The sequence below is a fragment of the Hydractinia symbiolongicarpus genome, chromosome 13, assembly GCF_029227915.1.
Source record: "Hydractinia symbiolongicarpus strain clone_291-10 chromosome 13, HSymV2.1, whole genome shotgun sequence".
NCBI lineage: Eukaryota > Metazoa > Cnidaria > Hydrozoa > Anthoathecata > Hydractiniidae > Hydractinia > Hydractinia symbiolongicarpus.
The window spans coordinates 7,899,509-7,919,619 of record NC_079887.1 but is presented as its reverse complement, the minus strand read 5'-3'; the positions used below and the strand labels follow the sequence as shown (position 1 = coordinate 7,919,619).

General features: G+C 32.5%; 1 protein-coding gene and 2 non-coding genes across 8 annotated transcripts; 1 reads left to right on the top strand and 2 right to left on the bottom strand.

The window, feature by feature from the left end:
- The first annotated feature begins 2,066 nt into the window (after positions 1–2,066).
- Trnan-guu (transfer RNA asparagine (anticodon GUU)) lies at positions 2,067–2,140 on the top strand. The gene has a single exon. It is a non-coding gene; the product is annotated as a tRNA-Asn (tRNA).
- A 982-nt stretch (positions 2,141–3,122) lies between these two features.
- Positions 3,123–3,196, bottom strand: Trnan-guu (transfer RNA asparagine (anticodon GUU)). Its single transcript has one exon. It is a non-coding gene; the product is annotated as a tRNA-Asn (tRNA).
- Positions 3,197–5,649: 2,453 nt separating this feature from the next.
- Positions 5,650–13,048, bottom strand: LOC130623816 (LHFPL tetraspan subfamily member 7 protein-like). 6 transcript variants are annotated; one of them, XM_057439340.1, is made up of 4 exons: positions 11,183–11,715; positions 10,896–11,086; positions 7,613–10,227; positions 5,650–7,409 (listed from the first exon to the last, which is right to left on the bottom strand). In XM_057439340.1, the coding sequence occupies exons 3-4, from the start codon at positions 8,067–8,069 to the stop codon at positions 7,123–7,125; spliced, it is 744 nt and encodes a 247-aa protein (XP_057295323.1). In that variant the 5' UTR covers positions 8,070–10,227; positions 10,896–11,086; positions 11,183–11,715; the 3' UTR covers positions 5,650–7,122. The 6 variants fall into 6 exon arrangements, with proteins under 6 accessions (XP_057295323.1, XP_057295322.1, XP_057295325.1 ...); XM_057439339.1 differs by having other exon boundaries at positions 10,896–11,350; positions 11,445–11,715; XM_057439342.1 differs by lacking the exons at positions 10,896–11,086; positions 11,183–11,715 and adding an exon at positions 12,883–13,048.
- Positions 13,049–20,111: the final 7,063 nt, after the last annotated feature.

Sequence of the window (20,111 nt, the reverse complement as noted above, 5' to 3'; positions counted from 1 at the left end):
TTCAGATGAGATGTAATTAGGGGATAAAACGATAACTGTCCAGTTCCGTTTAATTCAAAGTCCAAGGACAAACCTATGGATGGAGGTTGCGAGGACTTTGCATTTTGAGAATACAACTAGTTGGCATCTGTTTTATTTCCTAAATACAAGTCACTAAGGAAGAAAAAAATAAATATTCGATTTTTGATATTTTTGGAATTTAATATTGTTCGAGTTGAAATTTGTGTAAGTCCGCAACACAATTACCTATCAATGTTTATGTGAACTGAAACAAAAAATATAGTTTGAAATGAACGACTTTTATATTCTTTTGTGTGCTATGGAAATCTGTTGTTTTTTGTTTTTCTAAGTGTTTACATTGCCACGGTATTGATATAGTAATGACTTTCAAAATTGCTTAAAATGACTCCATACAAAATCCTGTTTTAATGAGCCGTGAACCAATCAAATCATCACATTTTTTTATACTAACCGTTTGGTATTGGATAGAAAGAAGTAGTACAAAAGAAAAAGTATAACTGTCCTAGAATATTTTTTTCTTAATAATTTTATACTCATTATTTTATTCTTATGATTTCTAAGGGAATGTCAGCCGTCTTACTTATATATCAAAGCTTTTTTGTCAAGAACATATATTTAGCGCTTGTTACTAATGTCCAATACTGAATTTGAAGTGAGACACAATACCCTCGATCAAGGGCACAAACCTCGCAAGCTCGGTCTGTACTTTTGACATCCGGCTTTGTATTTCGCAGTACAATTTCAAAACCGATTAGTATCCGTTTAATACAACCATGTCAATACTTTGTGAGAATGTTGCTAAAAATAGTTTTGTCACCAGGTTATCACATTTATTTAGTGGGAGCCACAAAGTTGTTTTATATTCAGCCACTTTTCAAATTCACATCGGCAGCACGTGCTTCCGTGGCGCAATTGGTTAGCGCGTTCGGCTGTTAACCGAAAGGTTGGTGGTTCAAGCCCACCCGGAGCGAAGTACTTTTAACAAAAATTTTTAAAATTATTATTATTATTATTAGAAAATCTTTAAAGAGGATATACAATTCAGTTATTTACAAAAATGACTGCTATCAATATGCGTCCTCTATAAGTGTATGTGTGTGCGTTAGACACAAGGACAAAAGACAAAAATGTGACAAAATTGTATAATGGCAGCACAGAAAATTGAAACTCAAAAAACTCAAACATTGAATAGGAAGTGAAAAAATCCAATATCAAGAAAATCGAATTGCAAGCTTATTTGAAAAACCTAAATAAATAAATTATTTAAATATTCATAAAAAATATTGGCATCACTTTCGCCTCTAACCTTGATTGGGAGATCATTATAAAGTTTTGCTCCCATATAGTAAAAATACTTTTTTCCAAACTCAAGCTTACATTTTATTAACTTCTGGTTATTCTGTGTATTTATTGTGTGAATCTAAATTTCGAAATAACCTTGAAAGTCACCATCTAACCACTTTCGTACAAAAATTATTGTTTTCTTTTTGACGATGTTTTCGGTGGACAACAGTTCTTTTCTGACAATCTGCTCTGCACGTTGTTCCAATGATCTCAGTTTGGACAACTGTGTTCTCGTGAGATGCAGCTTTACCATGTTTGTATATACATCAGTATTGAAAGAATCGTAGATAAGTAAATTCGTATAGCTGCAACCTTGGTGAAATAAGGTCGAAGTTTGACCATTAAAATGATGCTATTTGAACATTTTTTGTACAATGCATCAAAGTCATCATTCAACGTCAAACTTTTATCGAGAACGTGTCTAAGGTAAGTTTAAGAGTTGGTGTTATTAACAATTGTATTTCCGTACCATACTCGGAGATGATGCAGTTGAGCTGCGATTCTCTTCGACGCTCCAAAAAGCATTGCCTCTGTTTTTCAAACGTATACGTTAATAACCAATTTAAGTATTTAGGGGTTCTTGATTTTATAGATAACATATTTTTAATGGCAAAAGGTTTAATTTAGTACATTCTTTTCTAGAAAAGTGCATTGTTTACAGGAAAAAAGGTAGTTGTTCAATATGCATTACCGCGTTGTCAGCTTCCGTGGCGCAATTGGTTAGCGCGTTCGGCTGTTAACCGAAAGGTTGGTGGTTCAAGCCCACCCGGGAGCGGAAGGCTATTTTTTAAAAAAGAGAGAAATTCTCACAGTTCCACCAAGGCAGAATAAAAATGAAAAAAGCGTCATTTGAATTTTAATGACGTCAGCAACCCATTCACAAAAACATAAGAACTTAGCCTCACGTATCCTCTATTTTGTAGAGCTTAAAGCGTTGATCAACAGTTAATGAGATATAAGGGTTTAAAAATTAAGATATCAATAATATTTTCTTTTTCTTTCAATAAATCCTTTTTCAAAAACAATTGATAACAGAAAAATAAATATATACCCAATTGATTACAGTATATATTAAAAAAGGGGTACAACATCCGCAACAAGTAACCAGCGTAACATATAACACATGTGCGATAAGATTCAAAATGTGAGAGAAAATCAGCCAAACATATGTACGAAAAGCAAAAAAGCGCCATTTGCGCAAAAAAAATGAACGGCGCGCCATCAAACAACTTTTCGTTCCCGAAATTGCGTTTCAAACATTAGCCCCCTGGGGGGGGGGGGGGGGGGTTCACACTAGAATAAAGCATGCTTAGTATAAAAATAAGCATGCTTTGACTAAAGCAAGTTGCCGGTAACATGAAAGGGAGAGTTGTAAACAAAATTTAAAACAAAACGTTCATGTTGTTGTTTTTCTCACATACGAATGAACTTTAACTTTCATAATACCCGCTCAAAATTCTTACTTTTAATACTCAATACTTGTGCATAATTTTTATTATATTCTATTGTTTTATGCACTTATAGCAGCTAAAGCAAAAAGAAAGAGTGCCTCGAAGCACTCTTTATTTTTGCTTTATTTAAAGCACGTTTAAAGCAGGTAAACATAATTTGAAAGACATTTTATTAAAGCAAAAATTGCGTTCACATTATTAAGCACGCTTTAAATCGTGCTTTAAATTTATAGCATGCTTTTAAAATTCTAGTGTGAACCCCCCCCCCCCCCCCTCCCCCTAAAGGTGAAAGTGAATAAAAATTAGCGCTCCCGGGTGGGCTTGAACCACCAACCTTTCGGTTAACAGCCGAACGCGCTAACCAATTGCGCCACGGAAGCTGGTGGCCATGAAAACGTTTTAAAAACGTCTTTATGGCCTTCGTGACGTTTTTTTTTAAAAAAAATAGATATTATTAGATCTTAACAAATAATTGGATAGACTGACAGGTTGATTATAATTTTATTGCTATTTTTGTTTTTTATATAAAAAACAAAACAAACAGACGCGGGAAAGTATTATAAACAGAAATTTTCGGTTGTTTTGTGTTTTTTTCGAAGGAAAAGTGAGTTGGGTTGCAAAAATTTCTTTTTAGTCATCGAGTAAAATGATAGCGTAGAAATTTATGTCACTGTTTTGACGAAAACCAAGACTACAATGTAACACATGAATGAACTTGTAACAGCTGGAACAAAATAATAAATAACAAAAAGATTAGAATACTTTAGAATAGTTTAGAATATACTTATGGCTTTTTTAAAACAAAGAAATAATCAACTGAAATGGCAAACAGTTGTAAAGAAAACGGTAAGCTAGCTTCTCATTGCTATGTTATTGCGAAACAAAATATAAACAGAACATTATTTCAGGATTATCTGTATTACAATAATTTTACAAAGTAACACTAATCACATTTACTGATTAGTTAATTGCAATATATATGTGATCAAAAAATATGACAATAAAAATTTTGCTATAAATAAGATAACTGCAATGGGACATTTTATCTCTGATCTGTCCCATTGGGTACCAAATAAATGCCATTCTCTATTTCTTCTACAAAACTTTCCTATTATATGTCAGAACTACCTTTGTGGCCAATAAGTAATGAACTTTGGCTGGATACTACAATTGGTCGTTTCTCTTTACTATTTTTTTTACTTTGTAACAAAGTCACGACTACATTACGTAACAAAAGCTAAATAATAATTTGAGCGCCACCTTCTTTCGTTCTTTGCATGACTTCTAGTTTATGCTTTACAAAATCATGAGACATTAGTTACAATCTAGCCGGCACAAGACGTTTTTAGACGTAAGGTCTGTTTTCCGTCTTTGAAAGAGGCGCAATTATTAGACGTCTTCTACGTTAATTATTAGACGTCCTTTACACCTATTGCGACTAAATAAGACGTTTAAAAGACGTCTTTTTTGTGGTTTAGCCATCTCCATGGTTTAGCGAAGGATGTGCATAAGCAGACCTTTAAAAAGATGTCCTTTAGACGTAATTTAGACCTGTGTTTTCTGATGCAGTCGTGGTGTTTAACATAACTTAAAGGGGGGGGGGGGGGGGGGGGGGGCTGTTAAATAATCAAATGCGCGATTAAGTTATGTTAAAAAATGACCTTTTTTACTTAAATACTTTTTTTTCTGTATTTATTGTTATAACTTTCCTTCTTTTCTTCTACAAAATGTACATAAATTAAGAGATGTCCTTCTCATAATGACCCCCAGTTAGTTGCAGCAAAGCCTCAGTTCGTTTTGTCTGATGTCGATGAAACGCTTGAAAGAGTCTTCATCTTTGTCGGTTTACAGTTTACATTTTTCCAAAAAAAACATTCACCAGCATAACACAACAAAGACTACTAATGGCAATCGAGTGTGTCTGGTTCTTTCCTGACAAAAGAGTGATCTTTTTTTTCAGAATAAATAGTTTGCATTTCTAAGTTAGTAGTTATTATTTATTAGTACCAAGATTTTCAAACACATTTCTAGATTTATTCATAAAATTTTATTCAAATACGCTGTCAGGTTATTTAGAACATTTTCTTTCTAAATGTTTGAAGACAATGTGTTTTTTTTTTGTTTTTTTCTTTTCTTCTCATTTGTTGTTGGAAAATATAGAAATTGTACATTAAAAATTAAATTATTGTTGTAAAATTATTATTATTGTAAATAAATCAGTACTTATTATCGTCCCCGCGTAAACAACTGGACAAGGTGTTTTTAAAGGGGTCTTTGCCTATGACAAGGTAATAACATTTAAATCCTTATACCAGAATTTAACTTTAATGTTTAAAACACGCACACTGTGCCATGACATATACAACGTGGAGGGCATACAATGTCTGCAATACAGACTGAAAGAAAGACGTCTATAAAACGTCTAAAACAGGTCTACAACAAGACTGATTTTTTTAAATCAACAAGCTCAAGCAAGCATCCACTGTTAGCGAGATGAAAGAAACAAAATTCACCTGCACAATGTACTCCATCCGGAGTGCCAATTTGGATTTACTGTGTAGCAACTTTACTTGACAAATACAAATCGTGCTATAGATGACTAACCACAAAATGCGCAGGTAAGGGATAATGCTTTTTGATGACCACATCTCAATGTTTTGAAAGACTTTCTAAGAATTTCTAGTTTCTACAAAAATCGGCTATCTATGGAAAATGTGCGTTTAACCTGATGTATACTTTTTGAATTTAATTCACCATATATATTTTTTTCTTGGTTCCAACAGGCAATTTTGAAATAAGCATTAGATGAACCTCATGAAACGACGATAACAGGTTACAGATAAAATTTATTTAAGAAATAAATAAAAACTATAAGATTTACATTTACATTCTAAAATTTTTAAAAACTAAAAACACATCGACTCAGTGCTTTACCGCTAAAGGAGATTTCTTAGGAGAAAAGGTACGCGAAAGAAATTAAATCCATGATCCATGAATAAGTTTACTTTAAAATAATAATGAACTGAAGTTTGATCAAAAAACATTTTAAGAACTTTCTCAGTCTCAGTAATGCTGGATGAGAATGAAAGCAAGCATTGTCGCAAACATATGCTTTTTTCAGCTTAAATTCTGTGTTATTGTAGACTAATGCCACAATGTTTACCTTTTGAATTTTGTTGAAATAACAGCTCTATTGATTCTACCTTTATAAATTATAAAAAGCAGTTTTTTTCTATATATACATTAATCAAAAGTAAACTGTTAAAAACATGAAAAAAACTGACTTATAAATTGTTTCTTCTTTTTCATTTTAAGAAGGGTAAAGCACAACAGGGGTGCTTTTAAAACAATTTGATAATGTTTAGAGAGGAGAAAACTAATTATTTAAAGTTGTTGTTCTTAATTAGTGTTAAAAAAGGCTCAAAGAATCCTGTTTGATAAAAGTTCTAAAGCAGTGTAGTTGCTAAACAAAGGCATCTGTTTATGTCGAAGTGTAGAAATACTTACGACAGAAGATTGACAAAATTGTTTCCCTTATATCATTAAACTCCTCAGACGCTTTATTAATAAAAATAAAATAGAGCTGCAAAACACAACAAGTTCAAACCGCTACAACGCAGCTTACAAAATATGTAACGATCTGTTCTAAAATCTTGTCATTGTTATTAAAAATATAATTCTTTTGTATGAACTACAGCACTGGACATAAATTGTGTATGTGACAGCTTCTGTAGGTATGTAACAAAATGGTGGAGAAGGTTTTACATTTGCAGTGGTGTAGGCAAAGTATAAACATTGTCGAAAATGTCCAAGTCTCGTTTAAGATTTTGGATTTAAAAAAAACAACTCGTGATCTTAAATCTACTGTAAACAATGAAAATGAACGCTGATGAGTTCAGATTATCTAGATAGAAGTTCTCAATTTCTTGCAGTTACGATCTTCAAAATTCCACCACTAATTCCACTAATTTATGTCCAAGGAAGTACCTATACTTGACATATTATTTTTCGGGTAATAAAAAATGGTCCTTGTAACTGTATGAGAACTTTTTATGATATATGTCAATGATTAAATTCCATTGTTTCTTTCACCTCTCGACAATAATTTCACTTTATTCCAATTAACTTGCTTTAATTACATATGTAATTAAGGAAATGCTACACATGACCAACTTCCAGACGGAAACATTTCATGGAAGAGAAATTTGTTCTTGAACTTGAATCTTGAACTACTAATAATAGACTTCTTGTGGTCGTAGGACGAAGTTGAAGTGTTAGTTGTAATCCAATGTGGACCAATTTATTTCTACACAGTAGTCATCACTTTGCTATTGCTGCTTGGGGATATTGAAACAACGTCACTTTTGTATTCAAATTCATATTCATTCTCTTCTTCTTTCATTTCTGTTGAATATTTCGCAAGTATTGGAGAAAACATGGTCAACGATATTACCATAATACTTAGTACGTATCCCCAGGCAACTTGGCAGCTTCCAGATAGATACATACGAGCGTCTGTTCCACATACATCTTGTGCAAATTTGGAATCCAGTCCAAGCGGAAACATTAGTACAGAAATTACTAGAAAAACAACTAAAAAAAAAAAAAAAAATAGTGTCATAATTTATCACATTGAGCACACGTAGCATACACCTATAAAATTTGGGCAGCAAGTTACAAACAAAAAGTTCTTACTTATCTAAAATTTTATTTATTTAAAATTGCACAAAAATCCTTTTCCTAGCAGCCCTTTGAAAGTTGCTTTCATAGTAACAAGATGTGATCATATTTCTTACCTCCAATAACCTGTAGGTATGCCAAAGCAATTCGTAGTTTATCTCCATTGTGTTTGCTTGTAAATATTCCAAATGCAGAAAGAAGAACAGATATCAGAAAAAGCGCGATACCAATAGAAAATATGATAGTTGTTATAAGCCATGCTATGCTTGGCATTTCCTGTAGGCTGGAAAAAAATTGACACTTGACCATAACGTCGTCTAATTCTGAGATTCTACAGTATCTTATAAGACCAAAGCTTGCTACTGCATTGACTTTTTGACTTACTGTCCCATATTTATTGCTCTGTTGTCTTGATGTATCATACATTTTTGTAGAAGTGCTTGTAGTGTTTGGCTTTAATGCAGTCACATTCGAATTTTCAAACCAAACTGGCGATAGCATGGAGAAAATAATCCCTGATGTAAACAGAATAGTTGTAGTGAGCCATAAACAAGATATGCAATACGCCCCCATAATTTCAGTTTAACTTATTATACACTTTTTGTTTTTGAGTACCAATAACTTTGTTACCACAACTTCTTCTATCTTTATATATTTTTTCATATATTTCTCTATAAAAACAAAAAAATTCAGCGTTGTTAATATCCTACAAAGATAAACAGCACCAATAAAAACATATTCCATCTTAAAATAAAATTGAACGTATATATGTAACACCGCGGCTGATTCAATATAACATGACTTGCTGAACGCCAAACAAAAAATAACCAACAAACAACCGCTTCAAGAGATTTCTGTAAGAAACTTTTTTTTTTTAACACAGCAAATAAATTTTTCAGAAAAAAAGAGAAGTGTAGATATTTCCAACAGAACTTCTATTCATTTCCTTTCATTAATTATTTATACTGCTTTGTACTTTTAAATAAAAATAGAAGAATTTCGTGAAACAGTTTTTTACAAAAACTTGGAGAACTGTTAAACCACATCGCGTTAAAACCAATTTAACTTGCTGAATGTCGAGATAAATCATGGAGTTTTAAACCCGTTTGTTATCTTATATACACTACTTTAGTCAGAATTAGTTTCCCAATAAAAACTTAAAAGATGTTTTGTTTTCCTAGCAGATCGCATCATAAAAAAAAGAAACATTGTTGATCAACCCCAGCTTACTTTTGAAATCGTCATCATCTTATCATGATATAACTAGAGATTAAAGTTGCAATTGTATTCACAAAAGAATTCTTCCCTGCAGAAAGCAGAATTTTTTACAATATGTACTACATCTTTTTTTGTATAAACATGCCATTTATAATCATCCGTGAGCTTAAATTTACTCATTTTTAAGCATATGCTGAGCATTATCTGAAGCCTAAGAAAATTTGTGAAAGCATTTACGTTTTTTTGTTTTGTGAGCAGTTTTTATTTTTATATATGTTAACCAATTAACCAAAGTGTAGAGAGATTGAAGTTGTAATCTCTGCTGTTTAAAATTCAAACGGCAATATTTTTTACTAAATAAGCATATTTTGAGCCTGATTATGTGTTTTCGTAAGCATATTTCGTAAGCATAAGCTGATTATTTTATTACAGAAAAGTACCAAAGATTAAAAACAAGCATTTCATACCTCAAATTTCAAATAATTTAAAAATAAAGTCCACAAATAATAATGTTGTCTTCTATTTTGCGTCAGTATTTTTGATTTCATGCTAGATACAGCATGAGAATAAGATTTTAATAGCTGATTAGGAAGACAGATAAGTCTAACAAAGATATATACAAACAAAAAACAGAAGCTTTAAAAAACCAAACCGCACCAAAAGCGCCAAACTGAACTCATTTTTGCACAACTCATTTTGTACAACTCCTTCTTCAAGCATATTTTGCTCCTGTTTTATATGAACGGAAACAGCTGATCTGATACGTAATGGAGTACCTATCAACCGCTAATGATAATATTTTCAGCTTATTATGATCCAATGGTTGATAAACTCAATTAAGACACCATTTTTAGTTATTAAAAAGATAATGTCTAAAATAATATATTGTTCGGAGTTGTTTTTTGATGTTTTTAACGATAGTTAATATAGGCTTCCGGAAAGGTTCTAACCGCAGTCATAATCTTGAACAAGAGGAAACAAATATTACCAATCTCAATCCAGTGGACTTCAATAGACAAATTCTTATCTTTTATTGGTTTATAATTTACATGGAAGTTGCACCTTTTCTTTGTGATTCTTTCGAAAGAAACTTTTGCTTATTATTAGAAAGCTTTGTGTATGGTGGTTTATAACATAAAAAATTACTTTTCGTTGTTCCCCGAAGGCTTATCTTCAAAGAGTCCAGTCAAATTGTAAACTGTACTTCGTTACCAGATTCTGAAACATTATTTACAACACCGGTCGAAATTATTAAAGCAACGACGGTTAATCAGTTCTATCACCGCATTTAGTGGACGAGGCGCCACTTCCACAAAAAATAGCATTTAATGAATATATTTGATTCTATCTTTAAATGTAAAGAAGGCGGAGCGAATATGATTATCAACAATCATATTAAATGAGAGACACGTGTCTATCACGTGGTTTATTACAGGACGGCTTGCGTCAGCAGCTTGTTTGCTACATAAGTGTAACATGCAATGTTAAGTTGTTGTGTGTGTTTGTGTGCGGCCTAAAATGATAAGAATTAGTCTATAAACATGAGTTTTTTACTTCTTTATAAAAATTAAAATGAGCTCCAGAATAGAATCATCCAATTCTACAGAACAGCGGAAATTAATGATTAAGAATCTGGAAATATATGGTTTCCAATCTATACTCGTTAGTTATAATTTGATCGCATTATGATGTCATATAAAATTTAAAATAAGACAAATTCACTAAAAAAAGAAACATTTCAAAAGAAAAACAATCTCTTGTTTTTCTTCACTTATAAAAGAAACAGACTTTGTTGTTTTCCCTGGGAAGAAAGAAAACGTTTACGATAACACTGAAGAACATATTGATAGCTACTGATATGCAATCGTTTCATCTTTTGAATCACAAAATCACAGCCTTTCATTTTTTTTATTTTTAGCAAGATAAATTGTTACTGGCTATGGAAAAACAGAGATCATTTTTCTGCAATTTTTTTCTATGCATTACATACATATCAATACGGTGATACGGTATTATAAGATTAAAAGACACGTGATTTTAATTGCATCAATTTCTACACGCGTTTATTGTAGTGGTATAATGGTTGGCGCATTCAATTTTTGACGGTACCATCTCAAGGCCCGATCTCAACACCAGTACGATCTAAAGTCAATGTCGTCTCATTCAATGCGGTCCACTTACCTTAACAGGACATGGGTTTTGTTAGTCAACGTGTTCGTCTTTTTACGTTCAATACCAATTCGTCGGCCCTGTGTGATCGTTTTCGTGTCACGATCAGTAAAATATGTAATGACACGTGTTCAGAGAGGACCGACTGATCAATTAAGTTTAAATGTGTAGGAATAAATCTTGTATATGTGTCTCTATTCACCCTACCAAAAAAAGTGTTTCTATTGCTGCAACAGGCTCACAACATATATCTTTACAATTAATGTTTATTAAAAGATCTATGGTAACTAAATACTAACCACTTGTATAATAGAAAGTATTGTTTTTTTCTTCTGTTGGAGTTAAACGTCACACTATATTACATTTCATAACCATAATTATAATTCTATCTTGCGTTTAACACAATGTAAGTTCTTATATTCCCAACTCACTTTTACAATCCTGTTTCTGTACGCAGTATCAAATTTCTTAAAAATAAAGATTAAAATGTCAACCTGAGAACAATATAGCACATATATTTGCAGACGAGAATATATTCTAAAATTAATGCTTCATTTTTACCTTTACCAATTGTTTGTTAAAAGCATATACAACTTTCTAGTGGAACTCAAATCTGTACCAAACGTGACTCAGTGTCACCATCTTGTATTTACCTTTTATGTCAGGCTACATGACAACACTTCCGTTTCCTTAACTGTCACATAGTCTTTACTGAGCAAGTGAGATTAACACGAGAAGTGACGCGAAAATTTGTTTACACTGTGATGACATTTCGTGTATTTTTATTCTTATATAAACATTTGTACTTTATCATGTTTTCTTAATTCTTTGTGATACATAACTTTAACGTCATGGGCGGTGGACGTTTACAATAAGTTCAATTTATTTATTAATTTTTTTTATTATTATTCAACTATACTGTTAACCATATTTGGGATCTGTACTATTAACTATATTTCTGGTAGACTATGGTTGTTGATTTATTTTATTTTATTCATTTTTCATCCAACCTACACATTATTGCTCTTCTTTTTTTTGGTGTTCTAATCTCCAGGATATAAATTTTTACGAATTAAGTTCCTAAACTTGCGTCATGGATTATTTTTCACTTACGTCAATGCTGCAAGATTATGTTTTTGCTAGATTTTTTTCCAAACATTATTTTTTAATTGTTTTAGAACATCCTGCACTGATTTCATGGTATCCACGATGCTAACTGTGTACTATATTGTCATATAGTTACATAAATTTTGTGTGCGCAAATATTATTTTTTTTTACATTCATTTTTGCGACTCCAAAGAGAATGTTTTGCATTTATTGAAATACTTAATACTTGCTAACATTTTTATCTGCAATTAGATAATGTTCCAAAAATATTATGTCGCAATTGTACAACGTTAATTTATTTTCTTACTGACGCCAGAGTCTGCACAAAACAAATAAAAACTCTTAAACTTTTGTCAAGATTCTACAACTTTCCACGGTTGTTTTTTCCTTTACTTACACAATGCTGTTCTGTTTGTGACTTTGAGAACTTAAAAAACTAATTTCATGTTAAGCTGACATAAAAATATTGTTTTAGCAACATTTAAATTTTGACTTGCTTTACAACTATTTTCCCTTTGATTCTTAACTCTACGACAAAACTGGAGTCTAAGTTGCGAAATTTTAGAAGACACTTTTGACAAATAAAAATGTGTTCTTTTTTTATACACATAAATTTGTTCATGTGCTAAATATGTTGTACAAACTTAGCAGCTCTTGTGCGAAACATATATTAATTCCACTCCCAACACTTATCTGGATTTTATTTTCCCGAATATACTCGGATTTAGAATTTAGAATACTAAATGTCATTACAAAGAAATGACACAAATATGACCTGATGGAGGGCTTCCTGCAAATCCGAATTGACAGTAGCAGGAAGAGCCGTAGGTAGAGATTATTGAAAAAACAGAGCGCTAGCGCCATGAAAATAAAATCATCTAAGAAACTTACGACTATCAACTTGACATCCTGTTTTTCACGTAATGTAGTTTGTCAATTTCTTGTGTGTGTTGAAACAAAAGTCGCGCACTTGAAACTTATCGTTTAAAACCACGATATCGTTTGTTTACGTTTTCATGTCTTTATTTAAATTTAGTAGAAAAGTCAAAACTCTATAAAACTCTAAATAAAATTATAGTTCTTTTATAAACCGCGATAAAATGAGATTTTTAAACCGATTAATACAAAAATTGAGGTGATTAAAAAAGACTTAATGATAAAACTGAGCAGTTTGAATCACGAATTGAATATTTATCAACATCAGAGAAATATAATTTATAAATCGTCAAGAATTAAGAATAAGTGTCTAAGAGATAAGACAATCTTTGGGTAGCTTATCCTTAAACCTTCCCTTTTATCTGAACAATAAATTCTTTGTTTCTGTATTTACTTATTGTATAATTATTGATTTATCTATGTGTGAGCGACCGACTGTGCTAGGATATTCCAAAGAATTAGGAGTTCTGTGTTTTTGTTTTTTCTTGTTCAGCGTGTATTTGTGATTCAAAGAGACAAGAAGCAAGCTACTATACGGTCCACGGATAATAAACTTAAAAGCGAAGAATGTGTGTCTTTAATTAAACGTTTATAATAATTCCAGTCCTTTTCATGTTTCTCCAAAAATATATTGTAGATATTTAAAACGTGTTTTTTTCAGAGGAGGGCGACATTTTAGTTATTATATAAAGAGGAGTTATAGAAATCATATACAATGAGAAAAAACATTAGCAAAATCATTAATGCGGGTGTGGGTAGTGTGGGGGTTGGTACATTAAATACGTGTGGTGGGCGTGGGGGGGTTACAACAGCATCGTTGCCAACTCTTCTTCCCTAGGCTTTTATAGATTGCAATACCGTTGATTAAATCAATTCGATTTGTTTTTCCAGAATTAGTTAGCTACTGTAGACAAATTCAAATACAGATATATATGAACATAAGCTCTACAGTCTTACGAAAAACCATTGGCACAGCGATATTTACTTCTAATCTACTGGTCACACTTTCTAGCGCAATTAGCATACTTCAGACTTTAAACTCACCAAAATAGCTTCACTTCTATACACAGTGTGAAAATTGAAATTTAAAAGTGTAACATGGCGCAATACTTTTGCTGGAAGTTGCTTTGTCTCTCAGCTTATGTTACCATCCCCGTACATTCGAAAACTTCATTAGCTAATAGAATCGCTTGTGACGAAAAATAAGTTCTAGAGTTATGGGTTTAAAATTTAAAAAACTAAACACGCATTGACGCATTGTGTTACTCATGATTTAGTTAGATTGGTATATAAATGTACTTAAAGTACTTACTCACAGTTTTAATGATTCAGTCTTTTTGATCAAGCGATTTCTGATAACAAGTCTCGCTATCTGTTGAGTCATCTTTGTCACCAACACTTATCAACAACTCTGATTTGCTCACAATATTATGTTTGTTTATATTCAGTGATAAAATTGATAAATTTAGAATCTTTTACTACATGAAATAAAAACAAGTATCCCTTTTTTCCAACCAATTAAATTTAAGTGTTACACAGTACATAGTCTCCTGTCTATTACCTTGAAACTTTGTTACCATTACAAAATTTTTTATTATGGAACTATGCCCTGAGAAGGTGGATGTGGTAAAGATTTTTCAGTCACTCATTTTGTCTGTTACAATCAATTTCATTATACATTTGCGTTAAAAAATGTAAACTGTCGTCTGACGGCGGATTTGTGCATTTGTCACTCCATTTGTGCATCATGATAGGTACAATAATTACAGTGGAATCTCTCTATCTCGAACTCGCGAGGGACCAAAAAATTTGTTCGAGAAAGGGAAAGTTCGAGATGAAGAAAGGAAAAGGCGGACCACAAATATCCAAGGGACAAAGACTTTAGTTCGAGATAGAGAGAAGTACGAGATAGAGTAGTCGAGATAGAGAGATTCCACGTATTTCTCATGTACTGTATTAAAAGTTCATAATTTGCGACCTTCCCAGAGACCTTTCTTTTGCACTCAGCCAGTGTGCATCCACTGGACCTCCACCATAAATATGTCTTAAGATGTACTTCTGGCTTTCTTAATAATAATATGACTGTTCCATAAAAAAACCTGATATATTATTCCGATTTATCGCTCGAAGCGCCCTAAAATAAGTTTTTCGGATATTAATAAATTGGAGGTCTGGCACTAATCCCATGCAGTGCAGCATTCTGCCTTTGCAATCCATATTTGTATTACTAATACAAAAAGCACATTAGCATCAAGTTTTGCAGCTTTTATTTACTTCTAAAGAACAATACTCACTATGGTCCTCCTCTCCAGCTGTTTCAGTGCATTCTCCTTCGTCAAAATCTACAGCCTCAAATCATCAGTTACCATCAACTAAGCTAATGAGTATCGGCCGCACTTATCATATTTTTTTTAACAATATCTTTCTACAAGCCAAAACTATATTTGATGACACTTCAGCCTAGACACTCAATCGCATCGCTGATTCTCTATATGTGTAGTAGGTATTACAAGATTTAAGCATTATGCGATGGAGTGTTTTCTATTTTTAGGCCAGCTTGTTTAACATAGAAACCGCAAAAGAAGTGGCTTTAAAGTACCATAAACCTTGTGACGTAATCTGTTTTGATGCAAAAAAACATTTAAACCTTTCTCATACTGCTTCTTTTCGTTGACGTGAGAATGCCAACAAGTAGCTAATCGGGAATATTTTAGGGGAAAAACAAATTAAAAATGTCTGTGAAATCTGCTTTATTTTTTATATGAAAATCCATAACTTATTGCGTTCATGGTCGCGGATAGGCCAAAACTCTTTTTTCATATCGCATGGTTATGTATTCCACATACTTTCATCAACTCCCTTGAGTTACTTGTCGCCTTTAAACGAGGTAAAACGAGGTAATGCGTTTAATCACGTGGCTTCTCCAGATTTGATATTTGCTTTTTGACTTTCGTGTTAAGTTTCACTTATATATGTTATTTATTTTAGCTTACTTGCTTGGAAAGCTTACTCTAAATTCTTAGTTTTTTTTATTTAATGTGGGGAGGATCGTGACAAATATATTTTTAATCTCTACATGAAAAAGACGAAAATGTTAAAAACACAACGTTTTACACCGTACTTTCGTTTATCTGATGATAAAGTAGTTTTAACAAAATAAGATGAATTATATTTTAAATGAGGAACGGTCCTTACAGCCTGTTTTCATTGACAGGGCATAGCCTCACATACTCTCACAGCCTATTTCCATTGACAAGGCATTCCCCTTACATACTCTCGCTGTCTGTTTCCATTGACAGGCCGTACGGTCTGGTGAGTAGCTAATTTTACGATGCCTAAAATGGTTTGAAAATAGCGGTTTAGCTAGAAGGTTCAAATTTTAGCGTTGACTTATGTATTGACCTTCTTTGCAGCTTTTTTAAGTCGTTACTTACAGTGTTGTTATGGGGGAAAAAGAGAAAAACGTGAAAGTAATTTGTAGATAAAATTTACGGATGGTAGTTACCTGAAAAGAGTCAATAATTCTGATACTACAAATAGGCGAGTATAGCACTCATATCAGAAGCATGTATCACATCAAAACGCGAAAATTAAGGAAAGGATAAATATTTTTTAAAAATCATTTAAATGGAGCATATCAAATATCATAGACATTCAATAAGCTGATAAAAATAAAAACATATTACAGAAATATTGAAAAACTATTCGGTTCCTTAGTTCAGCTTGTATAAATCAACTTTGTGGATAAAATAATAAATAGAAAACTAATTATTGATATAAAAAAAAATAACTGTAATTTTTTTAACTCCTATGTTTGTAATATAGTAGTTCTACGAATATATGTATAATTTTGTTATGTTTGTGCTTGTATAATTTTTCTTTTCTTTTTTACGATCGGGAGTTGTCGATAAAGCGCCGAAAAAGATGTTCGTTTTGTTTTTCTACACATTAACTCAATAAAATCAATCAAGAAAATTGCACGGACTCCTAAATTTCTTTGAAATACGCTGTGGTTTTTCTAACAAGCAGTGCAAGGTATAAATGTCGGGGATTCGTTAGGAGGGTTTTAACTTTTTGCCTGATATATGCCAAATTAGCAAAGAACAAAACGGTAGGAAACTTCATCACAAGGCAGAATTCCCTGGGAACGAGGTTGCCAAAGGAGATGGGAAAACATAAAAACGACTTCAGGCTTAAATCCTTGATTTAAAAAAAACCGTCCTTATAAAAAAACAAGCCCTACACGGGTGAGGTTGATGAACGAGAAAAACTGTCCATAATAGGGACACCCACATTTTCGTGACACCTAAATGCTGTTCAGAAGTTTGAATTCTTTTGCCTTAAATGTAAAAAAAGTTGAAAAGTATTCTATTTTGTTTTTCGAACAATTATATCTCATCATTATTTCAATCTTGTGTCTAGGACTAGGTAAAGGTTAAATATATTTATTATAACAGGATTGACGGTTTTTACTTGCAGTTTAATTTTTTCTATTTTACCGGGAGCAAAGTATGTAATGAATTTGTTAGTACAGAAAATTTGCTCACTTGTAAAGGCTGCGCGCGCGTTGTTCATGCATAAAGCCGTGGAAACAAGGGTACGCAGGTCTGTTGTTCCTGTTTTTATGATTTCCAGTCGAGAAGGTCAACAAAGAGGGCGTCGTAGTAGGGAATAAATAGAAAGCGGCGCGTTTAGTCTAACTTTTGCACTGTTTCCATGGTTTATGCGTGGTGATTTAGCTATCAATATTCATACAATCTCTGCATTAGCTTTACTGAAATTGCCACGGAAAGGCGTATTTCACATGGCTAGCCTCACAAATATAGAGGGATATATAGCTATGACCTTATCAGACCCAATTATTATTTGTGCTGTACCAGACAACTCCCTGCAACATCCAACGACCCTGACAGTGTGCCATCACTCTCATTTCTCTTTATGTGGCTGGGGTTATCCCTATGCTAAAGAAACATTTATGTCCATATTTAAATTCTGTCGCCGGTTCGGCTTCTTATTTAGTTCATCTGAACGATTTCTGCCTGCCCCTAAAATTAGTGTTGGGCGTCCACCTCACTATTGTCACATTTTTTCTTTCTTAACGCTCAGGATCTTCCTGCTTCACTGGTCATGTCTTCTACCACACACACCTACTCTTTTTAAACCAGTCTTATAGCGGACGTCACAAATATGTGGTGTTAGAGTCGGTCGGTCGGCGAATGATAACTCAAAAATTCGAAATATTGTTTTCAACCATGCAGCCATTAACACGCACCATTAAACCGCCAATATTTAATGATAACTTGGGAACCTCATTTAAATGGAGTTTCCATGCGCCGTTTTTAAATAGAGTTTCCATGCGCCGTTTTCAACTAGTTCTCAGGAATACATTGTCTTCTTTACCGTTAAATCATTTCCACTGTCATATCTAAGAAAAATGACTAAACGAATTATTATTAACCAAGTTGATAAAACATGGGCTGAACTTACTCAACATTTATTTAAAGTAAACTTAGACTTCGAGAAAGCGCTGCCACAAGACATTTGCAGATATTTGAAACTAAAAGCAACATCAATTGGCACGAACGCAGCTTATCTTTTACTACCAATGCTGAACACCAAGAATTATTTATTATCAACTGGAAGAGCAATGATAGAAGTTAGGTCGGGATACAACATGAATCTTAACCTATCTACAGTCTTTGTTGGTCCACCTAGTACAGGAAAATCACCAGCTTTTAAAACAGCTGTAACTGATCCGCTTACCAAACTAAATGCTGATGACTCTATAATAAGTACATCAACAAGGAATGGACTGTTGAAGCTGTTATCCAAAAAAGGAAAAGCAAACATCACTAATCCCCAGATTTTTGAATACCTACCCAGGATGCTAAATCTGACGATGAAAACCAAAATGGTGACTATTTTCAGGATGAAAGCTTAATTTTGCTACAGAAGAGCAATGCAACTTACCTGACAATGTTCCATTTATATAGCTTGTTAATATATACCTAAATTTTTTGCGTGTTAAACGTCTTTAATTATTATTATCATAATATGCATTTTTTCCTTAAACCATGCTATCGCAATTGAATTAAGGTAACAATTATGGATCGTTTTTTACTGCTTGTACCCAATTCAATGCGACCACTGCCTGCGGAACAGATGCTGCTATGGATATGTTACATTAAGAACCTTTGCAAGACATTGCTAACATATATTCACTGCTTCTTACCATTTATTCATCCAATCCACCTACATTCTTTTTTAGTGATGATGCTCAAAGGTTAGATAAATACTTCTCTCTTTTTATTCCACGATGTCATAAATAATTTCGCTCAGTTGACGTTGAATACACTTATTCTTCCTTTAGTTTATATGAACAATCAGAAACGAATTATTACAAACTATTCAATGATTTCTTATTATGTGGAAGGCCCACTCCTAAATAAAAATTCACCGATTTCATCCCTCGACTTGCTGTCAGCCTTCACAATATAAAGCAATCGTATAATTTCTTGAAAAGTGACCACGAAAACGATTTTTATTTTCAGAAGAAATCAGCATTAATACCTTAAATATAGGTCTATCTATCTATTAGATATAATGGATCAACAAAAAGATACCTTCACAACAGTAAAATCCAAATTCGAAGAAATTATCTCCTCATTGGTTAACCAAAATGCTGGTTCCATCGAAGAATTTCGACCAAACCGCTCCATAAATGAGTCGATTGTTTTTTAAAAAAAATTCACGAATTACCTATTCATATCTGTAAATATATTGAAAAAGCAAAATACGAAATTAAATACAATCAAAAAAACTAAAACATAAACCCTATTTAGAAATGAAGTGACTTGGTTAATGGGTAAATAATATATTTAGAGTTTGTTTAATATTTAGATTTTGTACCTGAAGATGTGTTGCATACGAAAAGCTTCGTTTTATTATTGTTTTATAATTTACGTCTTTATCATTACATGCTTTTTTTATCAGAAACACGCTTATAAGAAACCTGAGGCTCAAAATTTAAAAATATTAAGAAACTTAGGTTTTAGCCTCAAAATTAGAAAAAAATAAGAAACTTAAGCCTCGGTAGCTAAAACTGGTTTTTATAAAAAAAAACAGCGTGTACTCATATGAAATGGTGTTTCATTAACTTAGTTTTAATAACAGGAATATATTGC